This window comes from Triticum urartu, chromosome 2A, assembly GCF_056163025.1.
Source record: "Triticum urartu cultivar PI428250 chromosome 2A, HENAU_Tu73, whole genome shotgun sequence".
In the NCBI taxonomy this organism is placed as follows: Eukaryota; Viridiplantae; Streptophyta; class Magnoliopsida; order Poales; family Poaceae; genus Triticum; species Triticum urartu.
In genome coordinates, this window is record NC_141874.1 from 226,856,057 (window position 1) to 226,874,075 (window position 18,019).

The window sequence follows — 18,019 nt, forward strand, 5'->3', positions numbered from 1 at the left end:
TGAAACCGCCGTTGCGACAACAATTTCCGCTTACAACAACATTGTCTTTAGAATCCCAATTCTCAAATAGCTAACGAATGTTTGTTGAGAGGTATGCCATTTGCGAACATTTTTATGATAAATTCTTCAGAGCGACTTGGCTATGTTGATATTTTTGTGAAAATTACGGTGTTCACTTGAAAATTTTGCCACGTTACCGCAACATGAATGCTGTGAAAACATCCGTTTTGCCATGCATCTCCAGCAAACGTTCGCTGAATACCATTATTGCATCTTTTTTTAGGGATATCATTATTATATTTTTAACGGACGCTAATGCAGAGTATTTCAATTATTGCGTTTCAGGTCTTACGAATAACACAAGGGTTATTTGGAGAGTGGTTGTAGCACATGACCCACATGTGTATCCAAAATTTGGAGAATTTTCTGTCAAATTCCACACAATATTTTAGTGAGTTTTATTTTCTTATCTGTAATAGTGAACTTGTTTTGTGGTACTAGACTCATTGTTTTTTTAGGTCATACTACACTGATAAAAAAATTGAGCAAAACTACACTGATTGATTTTGTTTAGAACAGACTACACTAATTGATGATGATGGTAGTACATGAAGACATGAGCCCGGCTAGGCCCGGTCCATATTTAGCCCATCCTCGACACCACGCTCTCGTGTTTCTTGTTTCTTCCCCAGCTGGTTCACCACCCAACGGTCCCAACCTCCACCGCTCCCCACTCCACTCCACTCGATCCCCACGCACGCACTCTCGCGGAGGATAGCTCCCCGCACCCCACCCCCAGAGCCGAGGAAGAGAACCCAACACGAGAATCCCAAGAGGAGAGCTCCTATCCCCGACCAGGAGCAGAGCGGGCGATGTCAGTTCAGGACCCATCCCCCATGCCCCTCCCCGCCGCGGCGCGACCCAAGCGCACGTCCTCCGCGCCGATCCGGCCCTCCGACTACGCGCACAGCCCGGCGCACCACTGCGCCGCGCTGCGGGACGCCGCCGGCCTCTCCGCCATCCTCGCCGGCCTCCCGCCCCTCGCCCACCCCTCCCGCATCCTCTCCGCCGCCGACGCCGCGCGCGAGGCCCGCCTCTCGGCCTCCGTCTCCGCCGCGCTCGACCGCCGCGACGTGCCAGGTGGGGACACCGCGCTCCACCTCGCCGTGCGCCTCAGGCTCCCCTCCCTCGCCTCCGCGCTCGCCGCCGCCGGCGCCGACCCCACGCTCCAGAACCACGCCGGGTGGACGCCGCTCCAGGAGGCGCTCTGCCTGGGGTGCAAGGACATCGCGGCCCTCCTCCTCCGCGCCCACCGGCTGGCGGCCTGGGCCAAGCTCCGCCGCCGGGCGCCCGCGCTCTCCGCCGCGCTGCGCCGGGTCCAGGACTTCTACCTCGAGGTGGATTTCCACTTCGAGAGCTCCGTCGTGCCGCTCCTCTCGCGAGCCGCGCCGTCGGACACTTACCGGATATGGAAGCGCGGCGCCAACCTGCGTGCGGACACCACCCTCGCCGGCTTCGACGGCCTCCGCATTCGGCGGGCTGACCACTCTTTCCTCTTTTTCGGGGAGGAGACTGAGGCCGGCGGCCGCCGCCTCCCCCCGGGATCGCTCCTTGTGCTCCACCGCGGCAAGCGCGAGGTGCATGACGCGTTCGCCGCCGCCGCCGCCGCCGGGGACGAGGATGCGGCCACCTCCGACGCGGCCGCCTACCGGCCGGGGCTCAACATCACCTCCGCGAGGCTCGTTCCGAGGACCACGTGGCTGCGCAAGGAGAAGACGGAGAGCGTTGGGGAGTGGAAGGCGCGGGTATTCGACGTCCACAACGTCGTCTTCTCCTTCCGCACGCTCAAGGCAGCCAGCACCGGTCGCAAGGATTTGACCTTCGAGCTTGCCGGAGAAGACGACGAGGAGTTCTTGCCGCTGGAGATCCGGGATGACGACGAGGACGGCGATTTCTTAGTCGCCGACATCCCCCCGCCCCCGCCACGGCGCAGCTGCTACGTGCCTGGCCGGCGCAGCGTGGCAGGACCACCCTCGCATATGGGGACGCCGCAGAGGAGGAGGAACAGCGTGGACGTGCCGCGACGGCTGCCAACCTGTGCATCGGTGGGCCGCGGCGAGGATGGCGTGTTCAGCCGGAACGCGACGACCGGGGGAGCCAAGTGGAAGGAGGAGGAGACGGTGAAGACACTGCGGCCCACCGTGTGGCTCACAGAGGACTTCCCGCTGAGCGTCGACGAGTTCTTGCCCCTGCTGGACATCTTGGCTACCCGTGTGCGCGCCGTCCGCCGCCTCCGTGAGCTGCTCACCACCAAGTTCCCGACTGGGACATTCCCTGTGAAGGTAACGTTCAGTCTACTTTGCTGCTCCAGCGGCAGGCAACCCAAGTTCTGGTACTACTGTTTCTTCGCAAACAACTTGCTCAGTTTTACTGGTTGTGCAAATTTGACAAGAATTTATAAGTCCTTTGTAGCAATTTAACATGGTGAAGGAGCAATTTCAACACTTAGAAGTTATCTGAATCAAGCAAAATAATTAATGAATGATCTGCTATTGGGACTATCTAGCTGTTTGTAGCATCAAGAACAGCAACTAGGGGCAGCATATGCAGTGAAAGCTCGACAGTTTGTAGGGAAACAATTTATAAGTTCAGATGCTCATCTGCATGGTGCATTGCCCTGGAGCAGGCAATTTCCAGGTTTGATCAATGGGGAGTTCAGTAGTAGATGCACTATTAAAGTAGATGCACTACCACTTTCCCAAATATCCTTTTGCTCCATTAGCGTGTTCTGAAGACTATGCATCATCTTGCTTCTGAAGAATGTATTGCTGGAAACACACAATGGATTCGGTGCGCTGCCTATGGCAATAGTCATAAGAATTAGTTGGATGCAGCTATGGACTAGAGATGGTGTAATTCAGTTTGGCTAACTGATGATTCTCGGTTGCGATTCAGTGCTAATTCATGACCCTGTTGTTGATGCAGGTTGCGATCCCTGTTGTTCCGACTGTGAGGGTAGTCATCACCTTCAACAAGTTTGTTCCCCTGGTAGAGCCAGAGGAGTTCTTCACGCCGATGTCGAGCCCCAGCCTGCTGGCGAGCCCAGGTACGGGGTCCATCATGCCTAAGCCAGACACCCACAAGAGCTCGTATCTGAGGTGGACATCCAAGAACTCGAGAGCAAAGCCAGTGAACCTGTCGCAGGTCGCGGACAACACCGACCCCTTCACCATCCCCAGCGACTACACCTGGGTAAACCTGGGTTCCACCAAGACCCAGGACAAGAAGTCATCCAAGACCAGTAAAAAGGGCAAGAGCAAATACACCTGACTAAACTAACTAGCGGTTTCATCCTCTGGTCTCGATTTAGTGGGGAGCTAATACACCATGACCCAGAACCTGTAATTACCGAGCATCTGGGAGAAGCCCTGGGTTAGGGTTTAGGATGATTTAGGGTCGTGACAAAGAACTGCGGTGATTGGAAACAGCTAGTGTGGAACCTCTTATGTTTTTAGCTCTTGTTGATTGACCGTTCTTCTTCAGCAACGTTGTTGTACTTGTACACATTGGGCAGCGCCAAATTGCACAAGCTGCTCTTGCTGCCTACAACAAGGATCTCTTGTGTTTTTTTTAATATAATATCTACTGCACATTTCCATTATTTGTGTATGTTTCAGTTCTTCTGTGTACTAGTACGTCTGTTGTGTTTGAGAATTTGGAGTGATCTCCTTCGTGCATCCCCAAGCACAATGTGGGATCCAGGATCCTTTTCCCCTGGAAAGCAAAATGATGGACGAATGGTCGTTGCGTGTTCGGTTCGTGGATCGATGAGTTCAATGGATCTTTTTTCTCTTTCTGGTGCGGATGAATATGATGGCTGCGGCTTCTGCAAAAGATGTGTTAGCGTGGTGTGTGTCCGTGCTTTGCAGGGCAGAATCATTGGCCTGATGCATGCTTTACCAGAGAGATGGCTGGCACACACATTCCTTCCTGTTTCAGCTATGTACAAACGAGGAAATATAAGGTACAATGCATGCTCCAACTTTGATAAAACAAATTGTAACGTTTCAAGAAACCGCACTATTCATATCTAGATTTTTTTTCTCCATCGCTATTTTAAATTTGCGTGAGTTTTTAGGGATTGTAGACACATGTCTTGTGAACATTCACGATTTTTATTTTTTTTATTTCTAAAACATTTAAATGTGCTTTTGGAAAGATGGGAGCATGTGAGGGTGGGAGCACATCCCACATGTTTAAGGTTCTAGGCTAACCAGTAAGCGTGCACGTGTAACACACATTTCGATTAAAATTAACACCAGATGCGAGAATTCAAGTAAATAGGGATACACCTTCTCCGTTCATTTTTACAAGTTTAAACCATGCATCATGACTAAATGTATTTCATTACAAGGGAAAATATGTTCGCTTCAAGGGCGGCCAAAACAAAACAAAGGTGCAACCATCAACTTTGTTTGCGGTCATCTTTAAACTTCACTCTTTCTAATGGATCAATCCCTAAGAATATTATCCAACATCGAGAAGCAAGCACAAAGCCATTGATCTTTAGCCGAGTGTAAGACTCACACAATCAAATATTTGAGCGCAACAAAATGGCTATGATGCAACATCTCACCAAGACATGTTCATCAACAATCAAAAGACCAAAAGGCCCAAACAATTTATTGGGACGTAAGAAAATAGTTATGTAGAACCACCATAATATACATGCTTACAACACTATCGCCACATATTATTTGGATGCTCTAACACACGTCGTTGATGCGAACATCTAGCAACACCATCCATGCTGACATAATAAACAACATATTCTTGTCCTGGTCCAACAAGCTGAATCAGTAAATGACCCCCCTTAACATGTTCAGTAGCATTCGCTACAAAAAACTAAGAATATTCAGATTTCATGTCAACAACACATATATTTGGAAGTGCATTTTCTTTATCTCCGACGCCATAAAATCTTCATGATAAGTTACTTTTCTTTCAGGTGTATAATGCAAAACTCTGATGCAAGCTAGCATGAAACCTTTAAAAGTGGGAATTTTATCAACATGAAAAGACACGAGAAGCTTTGACCGTGTAGAAAACCGTCAGATCCATCGATAGGGTAGCGAGCGTAGTCGGAAGTGACAGAGGGGAGTTCACATGTGGGGTTTACGCAGGTTCAGACCCTCATGATGAAGTAATACTCTACGCCCCGCTTTGTTTTTTATTGATGTGGGAGCACCTCATGCGAGGGGGTTACAAGATGATGATGACGACTACCGAGAGTTCTGTCTAATTGAATAGATGTCATAAGCTACCCCGTCCTCACCTTATAAAGGGGACGAGAGCTAGAGTTTACATGCCTCCTAGTTGATCTCATGTGCAAGGGCTTCTTGGCTTTCACATCAAGATGGTCTTCCCGCTCCGAGTCGGGCCCCTGAACTGGCTCCTAGAGTTGAGCCGCCGCCAGGTCCACTGGGCCTTGAGGCCGGCCCGACACCGGGTGTAACACCCCGGATGTAATTTGCCATATTTGTAACTCCGACTCTGCCATTTTTGGCTTAAGTTATGAGATTCCCTTCGTGGTTGGGTTCTTGTCTTCGTTTTGCATTTTGTTCATGTCATGTATTTCATATCATGTCATCATGTGCATCTCATTTTGCATACGTGTTCGTCTCATGCATCCGAGCATTTTCCCCGTTGTCCGTTTTGCAATCCGACACTCCTACGTGCACCGGTGTCCCCTTTTGTCTCTTTTCATGAGCGGGTGTTAAAAATTCTCGGAATGGACCGAGATTTGCCAAACGGCCTTGGTACACCACTGGTAGACCGCCTGTCAAATTTCATGTCATTTAGAGTCCGTTTGATACTTCAACGGTTAACCGGGGAACCGCCAAGGTCTCGTGTGTGTTGCAGCCCAACACCCCTCCAAAACGGCCCGATAACCCTTCCAAAGCACTCCCATGTCCTCCGTCGTTGGATCATGACCGCGTGGTCGAAAACCGCACTCCATTTGGACACTCCTACCTCCTCCTAGCTATAAATATGTGCCCCTCCCCGAAAATTCGCGTAGATGAAACCCTAGCCTAGCCCCTCTCCACCGCCGGACACGTCTGGATCCCACCGGACGAAAATCACCGCCGCGCCCGCACCAATTGGAGGCCGCCATGTGGCAGCGCCACCGCTCGCCGCCGCCGGCTCGCCCGAGCCCGAGTCGGGCCCCCGAGCCCGCGCGCCGCCGCCCGCTTCCCCGGCGCCCTCCGCCGCCCACGCGCCCGAGTCTCCGCCGCCCGCGCCGCCTGCTCCGCCGCCTCGCCGCACCCTCCACCGCCTTCGCCAGAGCTTCTTGCCGGCCACCGCTCCGCCCTCGTCGCTCTGCCGCCGCGCGCCTGCCGCTGCTTCGCCCGAGCGCCGCCCCGCGCGAGCTCGTCGTCGTCGGCGCCCTGCTCCGGCTGGATCCGTCGGCCCCTCCTCCCCCGACCACACCGGCCACCGTCTACCTCTTCTCCGGCGCAAGTCCGGCGAACCTCGATCTGCGTGCGCCCTGGGTCAAACCCTAGATCTGAGGTTGACCCTGAAATTTCCCCAAGTCCTTTTCCTCTACTACTTTTTATGCCCTCTTCATCATGCCATAACTTCACGACTGTTGCTCCATTTTGTGCGCATGATATATCAAAATGTTCGTCATGATGTGCTCTTCATTTTGTTCCATTGTGGCATGCTTGTTTGAGTCCATCTTGCTTCCCAAATCGTGGATGCAAGAGTGCTATAAATTGTTAGGTGCTGATTCTTATCAGAGTATGAGGATTTGTCTTTTTTGCTACATTTGTTGTGTGCTGCATATGGGCATGAGCTCTACATGTATTTTGTTCTATGATATTCCATCTTTACAGGGGTGCTTGTCGTGTATTTTTGTAATCAATGTGGTGACTAGCACAAGCATGCAAAGTAGCCTTCGTGATATTGCTGATTTCAGGGACTTAGGATTTTGCTAAGTCCTTGTTCTGCTGTTATTTTTATGCCATGTAAACTAGATGCTACAGTGAGATCCATGCTTGTTTTGAGCATCTTCGGTAAGGGTGTTTTGGACATATGGTTATGCTCTATCCATCCATGCCCCTGTTTGCAATTATGAAGTGCCCTAGCATGTCTTAATCTTGCTCTACTTTTGCTATAAAATGTTCCTGACAGATTGTTTACATGTTAATCAATTTTGCGATGGTTGTTGTAGTTGATCCATGCATTCTATAAACTTGTTCTTGCCATGGTTCGCTTCATGAAAATGTCTTATTGATGATGCTATGCTTCTTTTGTCATGCAATGTCTTGTGATGAGTAAATCGAGCTCGCAAAGATGCCTTCGTAATTCTGTTTATGCCATGCTCTGTTTTCTGCTAAGTCTGAATCTGTTAATAAAACTTGCTATGTTTACATGGGTGCCATCATATCTTCTGTGCCTTTTTGGCTCATGGTCATTAAGGGACTTTTGATCTATGCATTTAGTAGTTTCTTGCCATGCCTTTGTTTGCTATGATCTGTTCCTGTAGCATGTTGTTTGCTTGCTCTAAACCTGGCTTCCTGATGTTAATTTCTGGCATGTTAATTTTTTCACTAAGTCTATGAAGCTGATATCTTTTGCACTTTTGCCATGCTTGTTTGAACCTGTTCTTTTGTGATTTAGCCATATCTCAGAGTTCATTTTTGCCAAGCATCTTGAGTAGATCACTTCCATATGCTTTGTTGCTATGTTGGAGTGCAGTAGCTTAGTTTCTTGTTGCATTCTAGATGGCATCATGCTATTAATCACAGAATTGTGCCATTCTTGTTTTGCTTGCCATTTGCAAACCGTGCATCCGATTCCGGTGATCTTTATATCGATTTCGACCGAAATCATCTCATCTTTTTAGCGGCACACTTGGTTTGCCAAGTTGATGCCTTGTTCATCCTTTTCCTACCGGAGCATGCATATGCATTGCATATCACATCTCGCATATCATGCCATGTTTTGCATCATGTTGCTTGCGCATTGCACCGTGGTTGATTGTTGTTTCCTTTGCTTGTGTTCTTGCTTTGGGTAGAGCCGGGAGACGAGTACGTGATCGAGAAACCTGTTGAGTACGCTTACGAGGATCAAGCTTTCGTCAACTCTGAGAACATTGCAGGCAAGATGACCATACCCTCGAAATCACTTATATCTTTGCTTGCTAGTTGTTTCGCTCTATTACTATGCCGCGATACCTACCACTTGCTATATCATGCCTCCCATATTGCCATGTCAAGCCTCCCCTCATAGTTGAGGGACAAATCTTGGTTCAACACCGAATGCAAGCATGAGTAGGATATAATGCACCATGAACATAAATATCATAGAGGCTATGTTGATTTTGTTTCAACTACATGCGTGAACATGTGCCAATTCAAGCCACTCGAATTGTTCAAAATAGGATACCACCCTATCATATCACATCACAACCATTTTAATAGCATGTTTGCACGCAAGGTAAACCATTATAAGCTCCTAGCTAATTAAGCATGGCATAAGCAACTATAATCTCTAATTGTCATTGCAAACATGTTTATTCATAATAGGCTGAATCAGGAATGATGAACTAATCATATTTACAAAAACAAGAGAGGTCGAGTTCATACCAGCTTTTCTCATCTCAATAAGTTCATCATGTAATCATCATTATTGCCTTTCAATTGCACGACCGAATAGTGTGGATAATAATAATAGTGCACATGCATTGGACTAAGCTAGAATCTGCAAGCATTCAATTCAAGAGAGAAGACAAGGTAATATGGGCTCTTTGTCAGATCAACAATAATGCATATAAGAGCCACTTTAACATTTTAATTATGGTCTTGTCCTCTCGACACCCAAAGAAAAGAAACAAAACTATTTACACGTGAAAGCTCCCAACAAGCAAAAGAAGAACGAGAAATCTTTTTGGGTTTTCTTTTTAGTTACTACTACAAGCATGGAAAGTAAACTAATTAAAAGCTACAACTAATTTTTTTGTTTTTCTTAAGGTTTATTAAACACACAAGAAGAAAGCATAAAAAGGAAAATAAACTAGCATGGATGATACAATGAAAAAGTATGAGCACCGACAACTAGCAATGAGTGTGTGAACATTAATGTAATGTCGGTGAGAAATACGCACTCCCCCAAGCTTAGGCTTTTGGCCTAAGTTGGTCTATGGCCACGGCTGGCCTGGCGGATATCCAAAGTTGTAGTTGGGATCGTACCGAGTTACACCGACTATTGCATCTTGGGCTGTAGCGTGGAGGTGAGCTGTCTCAGTCCTCCTCTGATACTCGTTTGCCTCTTCCCTGGTTATGACATATCTCCCTTTTGCCTGAAAGTCAAAGAAAGTAGGAGCAAGGAGAGCGACGTGATAGGTGCGTCGTCTATCAAAGATTAGTCGGTACTGGAGAAACTGATCGTTCCTCTCAACAAACTGATGACGAACCATAGCCTCATAATCTAAATAAACAGGAGGCAACTCAATATCATACCCACGTATGGGTATATCAAGAAAATTAGCTAGATGGGTTGCATAAATTCCACCAAAGAAATCTCCATTAAATCTATTATTATGCAACCTACGTGCAACAATGGCTCCCAAATTATAATGTTTATCTCCTAATACAGCACTCTTGAGAACACTGAGGTCGGGGACACACATGTGACATGCTTCATCCTTACCATTTATGCACCTACCTATGAAGAGAGCAAAATAATGTATAGCAGGAAAATGAATGCTCCCTATGGTAGCTTGTGTTATATCTCTAGATTCCCCCACAGTTATACTAGCAAGAAAATCTCTAAACTCAGATTTGCGAGGCTCACTAGTGCTGCCACATTGTGGAAGTTTGCAAGCAGTATTAAAATCCTCTAAGTCCATAGTATAAGAATTTTCATAAATATCAAATAGGACAGTTTGAGAATTGCGTGATGATGAAAATTCAAACCTTCTCACAAAGGAATCAATGAGATAGTGGTATTGGCGGCACTTATCTGCCTCGAAGCTCTCAAGATCGGCATTACGCACATACGCGTTAAATTCTTCCTTGATTCCTGCTCGATCCATAAAGTCCTCTGACAGCCATTCACAAGCCCACACCTGAGCTTCCCTCGGTGGTTCATCGTCGGCATTGCGTATTGCGAGCCTGGGTCCTTGCTTCCTTGACAGACCACCTTGGTACATTTTCCTAAACATATTTCTTCCTCTGAAAAATTTCTGAAATTTTAGTAACTTCAAAACAAAAGTGAACCAAACTCAACAAAATTGATAGCAACTACTCCTACAAGTGCCTAGAGACTATATCATGCATTAGAACTACTTGGAACCATATAAATTTGACATGCAAGCTCAAGAACATGGTCACCTAGGCAACACAAATTTGCAATGAACAAAGCATTAGAACAAAAAACTAATTGGACCATTGGAGGGGTCACATACCAAGGAACAATCTTGCAAAGCAGTTTTGTGAGAGGTGCTTTGAGCAAGGAGATCGAAAATCGCAGCAAAATGAGCTAGAACTCGTGCTTGAGCTGGTTGGTGATTCTTTTGGGAGGAAGAAGGAGTGTGTGGTGGCTGGAATAAATGGAGGGGAGCCACCGTGGGCCCACGATGCAGAGGGGCGCGCCGAGGGGGGTGGGCGCGCCCTGGACCCTCGTGGCGAGGTGCTTGCTCCCCCTGCCATGTTCTCAGTGCCAGATATTCTCAAATATTCCAGAAAAAATCATATTTAAATTTCAGGGCATTTGTAGATCTTTTATTTTCAGGGTATTTTTTATTGCATGGATAATTCAGAAAACAGACAGAAAAATACTATTTTTGCTTTATTTAATATAAATAACAGAAAGTAAAAATAGGGTACAGAGAGTTGTGTTTTCTAACTTCATCCATCTCATGCGCATCAAAAGGAATCCACTAACAAGGTTGATCAGGTCTTGTTAACAAACTCATTTCGAGTAACATGAAACCGGAGAAATTTCGAATAACACTATGTTACTTCAACGGGGATATGCACGTCCCCAATAATAAGAATATCATATTTCTTCTTGACAGTGGGTAGAGGAAATTCAAAACCTCCAAAAATAATCGATGGAATTTTTCCAATAGAGTTTATACTATGAACTTGAGGTTGTTTCCTCGGAAAGTGTACCGTATGCTCATTGCCATTAACATGAAAAGTGACATTGCCTTTGTTGCAATCAATAATAGCCCCTGCAATATTCAAAAAGGGTCTTCCCAGAATAATAGACATACTATCGTCCTCGGGAATATCAAGAATAAAAAAATCCGTTAAAATAGTAACGTTTGCAACCACAACAGGCACATCCTCACAAATACTGACAGGTATAGCAGTTGATTTATCAGCCATTTGCAAAGATATTTCAGTAGGTGTCAACTTATTCAAATCAAGTCTACGATATAAAGAGAGAGGCATAACACTAACACCGGCTCCAAGATCACATAAAGCAGTTTTAACATAGTTTATTTTAATGGAGCATGGTATAGTTGGTACTCCTGGATCTCCAAGTTTCTGTGGTATTCCACCCTTGAAAGTATAATTAGCAAGCATGATGGAAATTTCAGCTTCCGGTATCTTTCTTTTATTTACAACAATTTCTTTCATATACTTAGCATAAGGATTCATTTTGAGCATATCAGTTAATCACATACGCAAAAAGATAGGTCTAATCATTTCGGCAAAGCGCTCAAAATCCTCATCATCCTTTTTCTTGGATGGTTTGGGAGGAAAATGCATGGGTTTCTGAACCCATGGTTCTCTTTCCTTACCGTGCTTCCTAGTAACAAAGTCTCTCTTATCATAACGTTGATTCTTTGATTGTGGGTTATCAAGATCAACAGCAGGTTCAATCTCTACATCATTATTATTGCTAGGTTGAGCATCAACATGAACATCATCATTAACATTATCACTAGGTTCATGTTCATTACCAGATTGGGTTTCAGCATTAGAAATAGAAATATCAGTGGGATTCTCAGGTGTGTCATCAACAGGTTCACTAGAAGCATGCAAAGTCCTATCATTTTTCTTTTTCTTCCTCTTAGAAGGACTAGGTGCATCAATATTATTCCTCTGAGAATCTTGCTCAATTCTCTTAGGATGGCCCTCAGGGTACAAATGTTCCTGGGTTATTTTACCACCTCTAGTCATAACTCTAACAGAAAAATCATTATTCTTACTGTTCATTTCATTGAGCAAATCATTCTGAGCTTTAAGTACTTGTTCTACTTGAGTGGTAACCATAGAAGCATGTTTGCAAATGAGTTTAAGTTCACCTTTAACACTGGACATATAATCACTCAAGTGTTCAATATATAAGCATTGCGTTTTAATTCTCTACCAAAATAAGCATTGAAGTCTTCTTGCTTAACCATAAAGTTATCAAACTCATCCAAACATCGGCTAGCAAACTTAGTAGGAGGGATTTCAGCTTTATAATATCTATAGAGAGAATTTACCTTTAATACCTGTGTCGGGTTATCAAGACCATGTGTTTCTTCAATAGGTGATGGATTAAAACCATGTATTTCTTCAACAGGCGGTAAATTAAGACCATGTATTTCTTCAACAGGAGGTAAATTCTTAACATCTTCAGCTTTTATACCTTTTCCTTCATAGATTTCTTTGCCTGTTGCATATCTCCAGGACTGAGAAATAGAACACCCCTTTTCTTCGGAGTTGGCTTAGGGGTTGGCTCAGGAAGTGTCCAATTATTTTCATTGGTCAACATATTATTCAATAAAATTTCAGCTTCATCTGGTGTTCTTTCCCTGAAAACACAACCATCACAACTATCCAGGTGGTCTCTGGAAGCATCGGTTAGTCCATTATAAAAGATATCAAGTATTTCATTTTTCTTAAGAGGATGATCAGGAAAAGTATTAAGTAATTGGAGAAGCCTCCCCCAAGCTTGTGGGAGACTCTCTTCTTCAATTTGCACAAAATTATATATTTCCCTTAAAGCAGCTTGTTTCCTATGAGCAGGGAAATATTTAGCAGAGAAGTAATAAATCATATCCTGGGGACTACGCACACAACCAGGATCAAGAGAATTAAACCATATCTTAGCATCACCCTTTAATGAGAACGGAAATATCTTAAGGATATAATAGTAGCGAGTTTTCTCATCATTAGTGAATAGGGTGGCTATATCATTTAATTTAGTAAGATGTGCCACAACAGTTTCAGATTCATAGCCATAGAAAGTGTCAGATTCAACCAAAGTAATTATATCAGGGTCGACAGAGAATTCATAATCCTTTATCAGTAACAAAGATAGGTGAAGTAGCATAAGCAGGATCATATTTCATTCTAGCATTCAGAGTTTTTTTGCTTCAGCTTAGCTAAAAGTTTATTAAGATCACTCCTATCATTGCAAGCAAGAAAGTCTCTAGCAGTTTCTTCATCCATAACATAACCCTCAGGAACAACAGGCAATTCATATCTAGGGGAGAATCTTCATCATCACTTTCATCAATATTATCAGTTTCAATAATTTCATTCTCTCTAGCCCTAGCAAGTTGTTCATCAAGAAATTCACCAAGTGGCACAGTAGTATCAAGCATAGAAGTAGTTTCATCATAAGTATCATGCATAGCAGAAGTGGCATCATCAATAACATGCAACATATCAGAATTAATAGCAGAAGCAGGTTTAGGTGTCGCAAGCTTACTCAAAACAGAAGGTGAATCAAGTGCACAACTAGATGGCAGTTCCTTACCTCCCCTCATAGTTGAGGGACAAATCTTGGTTCTTGGATCTTTCAAGTTCTTCATAATGATAAGCAGATATAAATCCCAAGTAACTCAAAGAATAGAGCTATGCTCCCTGGCAACGGCGCTAGAAAAATAGTCTTGATAACCCACAAGTATAGGGGATCGCAACAGTTTTCGAGGGTAGAGTATTCAACCCAAATTTATTGATTCGACACAAGGGGAGCCAAAGAATATTCTCAAGTATTAGCAGCCGAGTTGTCAATTCAACCACACCTGGAAACTTAATATCTACAACAAGGTATTTAGTAGCAAAGTAATATGATAATAGTGGTAACGATAGCAAAAGTAACGGTAGCAAAAGTAATATTTTTGGGTTTTATAGTGATGGTAACAGTAATAAGGAAAAGTAAATAAGCGAAGAACAATATAGGAAAAGCTCGTAGGCATTGGATCGGTGATGGAGAATTATGCCGGATGCGGTTCATCATGTAACAGTCATAACATAGGGTGACACAGAACTAGCTTCAATTCATCAATGTAATGTAGGCATGTATTCCGAATATAGTCATACGTGCTTATGGAAAATAACTTGCATGCCATCTTTTGTCCTACTCTCCTGTGGCAGCGGGGTCCTATTGGAAATTAAGGGATATTAAGGCCTCCTTTTAACAGAGTACCGGACCAAAGCATTAACACATAGTGAATACATGAACTCAAACTATGGTCATCACCGGGAGTGGTCCCGATTATTGTCACTTCAGGGTTGCCGGATCATAGCACATAGTAGGTGACTATTGACTTTCAAGATAGGATTAAGAACTCTCATATATTGATGAAAACACAATAGGTTCAGATCTGAAATCATGGCACTCGGGCCCTAGTGACAAGCATTAAGCATAGCAAAGTCATAGCAACATCAATCTCAGAACATAGTGGATACTAGGGATCAAACCCTAACAAAACTAACTTGATTACATGATAAATCTCATCCAACCGATCACCGTCCGGCAAGCCTACGATGGAATTACTCACGCACGGCAGTGAGTGAGGGAGTCCTGGATTAGGGGGTCCTCGGACAACCAGACTATATACTTTGGCCGGACTGTTGGACCATGAAGATATCAGATTGAAGACTTCGTCCCGTGTCCGGGTGGGACTCTCCTTTGCATGGAAGGCAAGCTTCGCAATTCGGATATGTAGATCTCCTCTCTTGTAACCGACTCTGTGTAACCCTAGCCCCCTCCGGTGTCTATATAAACCGGAGGGTTTAGTCCATAGGACAAGAACACTCATAATCTTAGGCTAGCTTCTAGGGTTTAGCCTCTACGATCTCGTGGTAGATCAACTCTTGTAATACTCATATCATCAAGATCAATCAAGTAGGACGTAGGGTATTACCTCCATCAAGAGGGCCCGAACCTGGTTAAACATTGTGTCCCCTGCCTCCTGTTACCATCCGCCTTAGATGCACAGTTCGGGACCCCCTACCCGAGATCCGCCGGTTTTGACACCGACATTGGTGCTTTCATTGAGAGTTCCGCTGTGTCGTCGCCATGAGGCTTGATGGCTCCTCCAATCATCGGTAACGATATGATCCAGGGTGAGGTTTTTCTCCCTGGACAGATTTTCGTATTCGGCGGTTTTGTACTGCGGGCCAACTCGCTTGGCCATCTGGAGCAGATCGAGAGCTACGCCCCTGGCCATCAGGTCAGGTTTGGAAGCTTAAACTACACTGCCAATATCCGCGGAGACTTGATCTTCGATGGATTCGAGCCCATGTCAGGTGCGCCGCACAGTCTCGACATGCATGACTTAGCTCTACCGTCGGACGGTGTTCGGGAGATCACACCTGTGGTTATTCCGGCCTTCGACCCGGAACAGATCGTGCCGTCCGAGGACGTGTGGATAGACCCCGCCACAGAGGCCGCACACTCAGTGGCAATAGAGCCGAATACTGACTTCACTCCCTATGAGACCTGTGTTGCCGGACCCTTGGATTCATCCCCGGCCACAGGCTCTGAATCGCCCGCATCCGTGCCTATCAAATCTGATTGGGCACCGATCATGGAGTTCACCTCCGCGGATATCTTTCAGCACTCGCCCTTGGGCGACTTGCTAAACTCATTGAAATCTCTCTCCTTGTCAAGAGACCCTTGGCCGAACTATGTCTGGCTTGAGTGGGAGGCGGACGATGAAGAAACTCATTCCCCACCCACCACCCACTTAATAGCCACTGTTGACGCCTTAACCGACATGCTTGATTTCGGCTCCGAAGACATCGACGGTATGGACGACGATGTAGAAGAGCAGGAACCACCGCCCACAGGGCGCTGGACCGCCACCTCATCATATGATATATACATGGTGGACACCCCCAAAGAAAGCGATGGCGATAAGGCGACAGAGGATAATCCCCCCTAAGAAGCAATCTAAGCACCGGCGTCAACGACGCCGCTCTAAGCCCCGCCATTGCAACAACGGCGATACCGGCACAAGCGACAACAATGCTGCGGATAGCGCCGAAGACGAATACAACTCCCCCCCAGCCAGGCCTCGAGCGGGAGGATGGGAAAGCCAGCCCTAAGGAACAGGCAGCAGACGGAGAATCAGAGGATGACAATTACATGCCTCTCTCCGAAGGCGAGGTGAGACTCGGCAACAACGAATTTATCGTGCTTGAGGATCCCGCCGAACAGGAGTGCTTCAAGCGCCGACTTATAGCCACAACAAAAAACCTGAAGAAAAAGAAACAGCAGCTTCAAGCTGACCAAGATCTGCTAGCGGATAGATGGACCGAGGTCCTGACGGGCGAGGAATACGAACTCGAGCACCCAACCAAAAGTTATCCAAAACGCAGGCCGCTACCCCAACTCAAGGAGGAAGCATTAAAGCCTACGCTCCCAGCATATGATGCGGCTGACTGACCACCTCGTGGCCGAGACAAAGAGGCATATCAGGCCGAAGTCCAGCCCGCACCCCGTCGCCAGTTATACAAAAATTCCAAGGCCCGGGGTTACACGCAGGACCAGCGAGACGTATTGGAAAACAAGGGAGAACATGCAAGATCGATCTACGGATCACGGGAGCGCGCCCCAACGCATGACGACAACCGGCGCGCCAGATATACTAAAAGCAAATCCGGCCTGGCCGAACACAACAGACAAGACTCGTATGAACAGCGTCGCGATATAGCCCAGCACAGAGGCGCCGCACACCCCCTATGCTTCACTGATGAAGTAATGGACCATGAATTCCCAGAAGGGTTTAAACCCGTAAATATTGAATCATATGACGGCACTACAGACCCCGCGGTATGGATAGAGGATTTCTTCCTCCACATTCACATGGCCCGCGGGGATGATCTACACGCCATTAAGTATCTCCCACTAAAACTCAAGGGGCCGGCTCGGCATTGGCTGAATAGCTTGCCGACAAACTCCATTGGAAGTTGGGAGAACCTGGCAGACGCATTCCTGGACAACTTCCAGGGTACTTATGTGCGACCACCGGATGCTGACAACTTAAGTCACATAAAACAACAACCCGGAGAGTCAGCCAGGAAATTCTGGACTCGGTTCCTAACTAAAAAGAACCAAATTGTCGACTGTCCGGATGCCGAAGCCCTAGCGGCCTTTAAACATAACATCCATGACAAGTGGCTCGCCCGACATCTCAGCCAAGAAAAGCCAAACTCCATGGCAGCCCTCACGACACTCATGACCCGCTTTTGCGTGGGCGAAGATAGCTAGTTGGCCCGTAGCAACAACACAACAAGCAACCCTGGCACATCAGAAGCCGGAGATAGAAATGGCAAACCTCGACGCAACAAACACAAGCGCCGCAAAAAGGGTGAAAACACCAAAGATACGGCAGCCAACGCCAGATTTAGGGGCTCTAAGTCCAGTCAGCGGAATGGGCCACTCAAAAATGACAATCCGGGTCTGTCCAGCCTGGACCGCATACTGGACCGCCCATGCCAAATTCATGGCACCCCAGAAACACCAGCCAATCATACTAATAGAGAATGTTGGATCTTCAAACAAGCCGGCAGGTCAGGTGTCAAAAACAAAGATAAGGGATCTCAAAGCGACGATGGAGACGAGGAGCCCAACTCGCCGAGTACAGGAGGGCAGAAGAAACTTCCCCCGCAAACCCAAATAGTGAATGTGGTAAATGGCACCTACACTCCCAACCCAGACCGAATTCACACCCCTAGGGATGTCGACTTAACGGAACCAGTCGTCCCACAAT

The 18,019-nt window shown here is 46.3% G+C and overlaps 1 protein-coding gene across 1 annotated transcript; it reads left to right on the top strand.

Moving 5' to 3' along the window:
- Window positions 1–672: 672 nt before the first annotated feature.
- LOC147984660 (uncharacterized) lies at window positions 673–3,676 on the top strand. Its single transcript, XM_087543680.1, has 2 exons — window positions 673–2,342; window positions 2,986–3,676. The coding sequence occupies exons 1-2, from the start codon at window positions 873–875 to the stop codon at window positions 3,328–3,330; spliced, it is 1,815 nt and encodes a 604-aa protein (XP_087399806.1). The 5' UTR covers window positions 673–872; the 3' UTR covers window positions 3,331–3,676.
- Window positions 3,677–18,019: the final 14,343 nt, after the last annotated feature.

Coding starts and splice junctions, on each gene's coding strand:
- LOC147984660 (XM_087543680.1), top strand. CDS start 873: ATGTCAGTTCAGGACCCATCCCCCATGCCCCTCCCCGCCGCGGCGCGA. Junction 2,343..2,985: donor CTGGGACATTCCCTGTGAAG/GTAACGTTCAGT, acceptor TTGTTGATGCAG/GTTGCGATCCCTGTTGTTCC.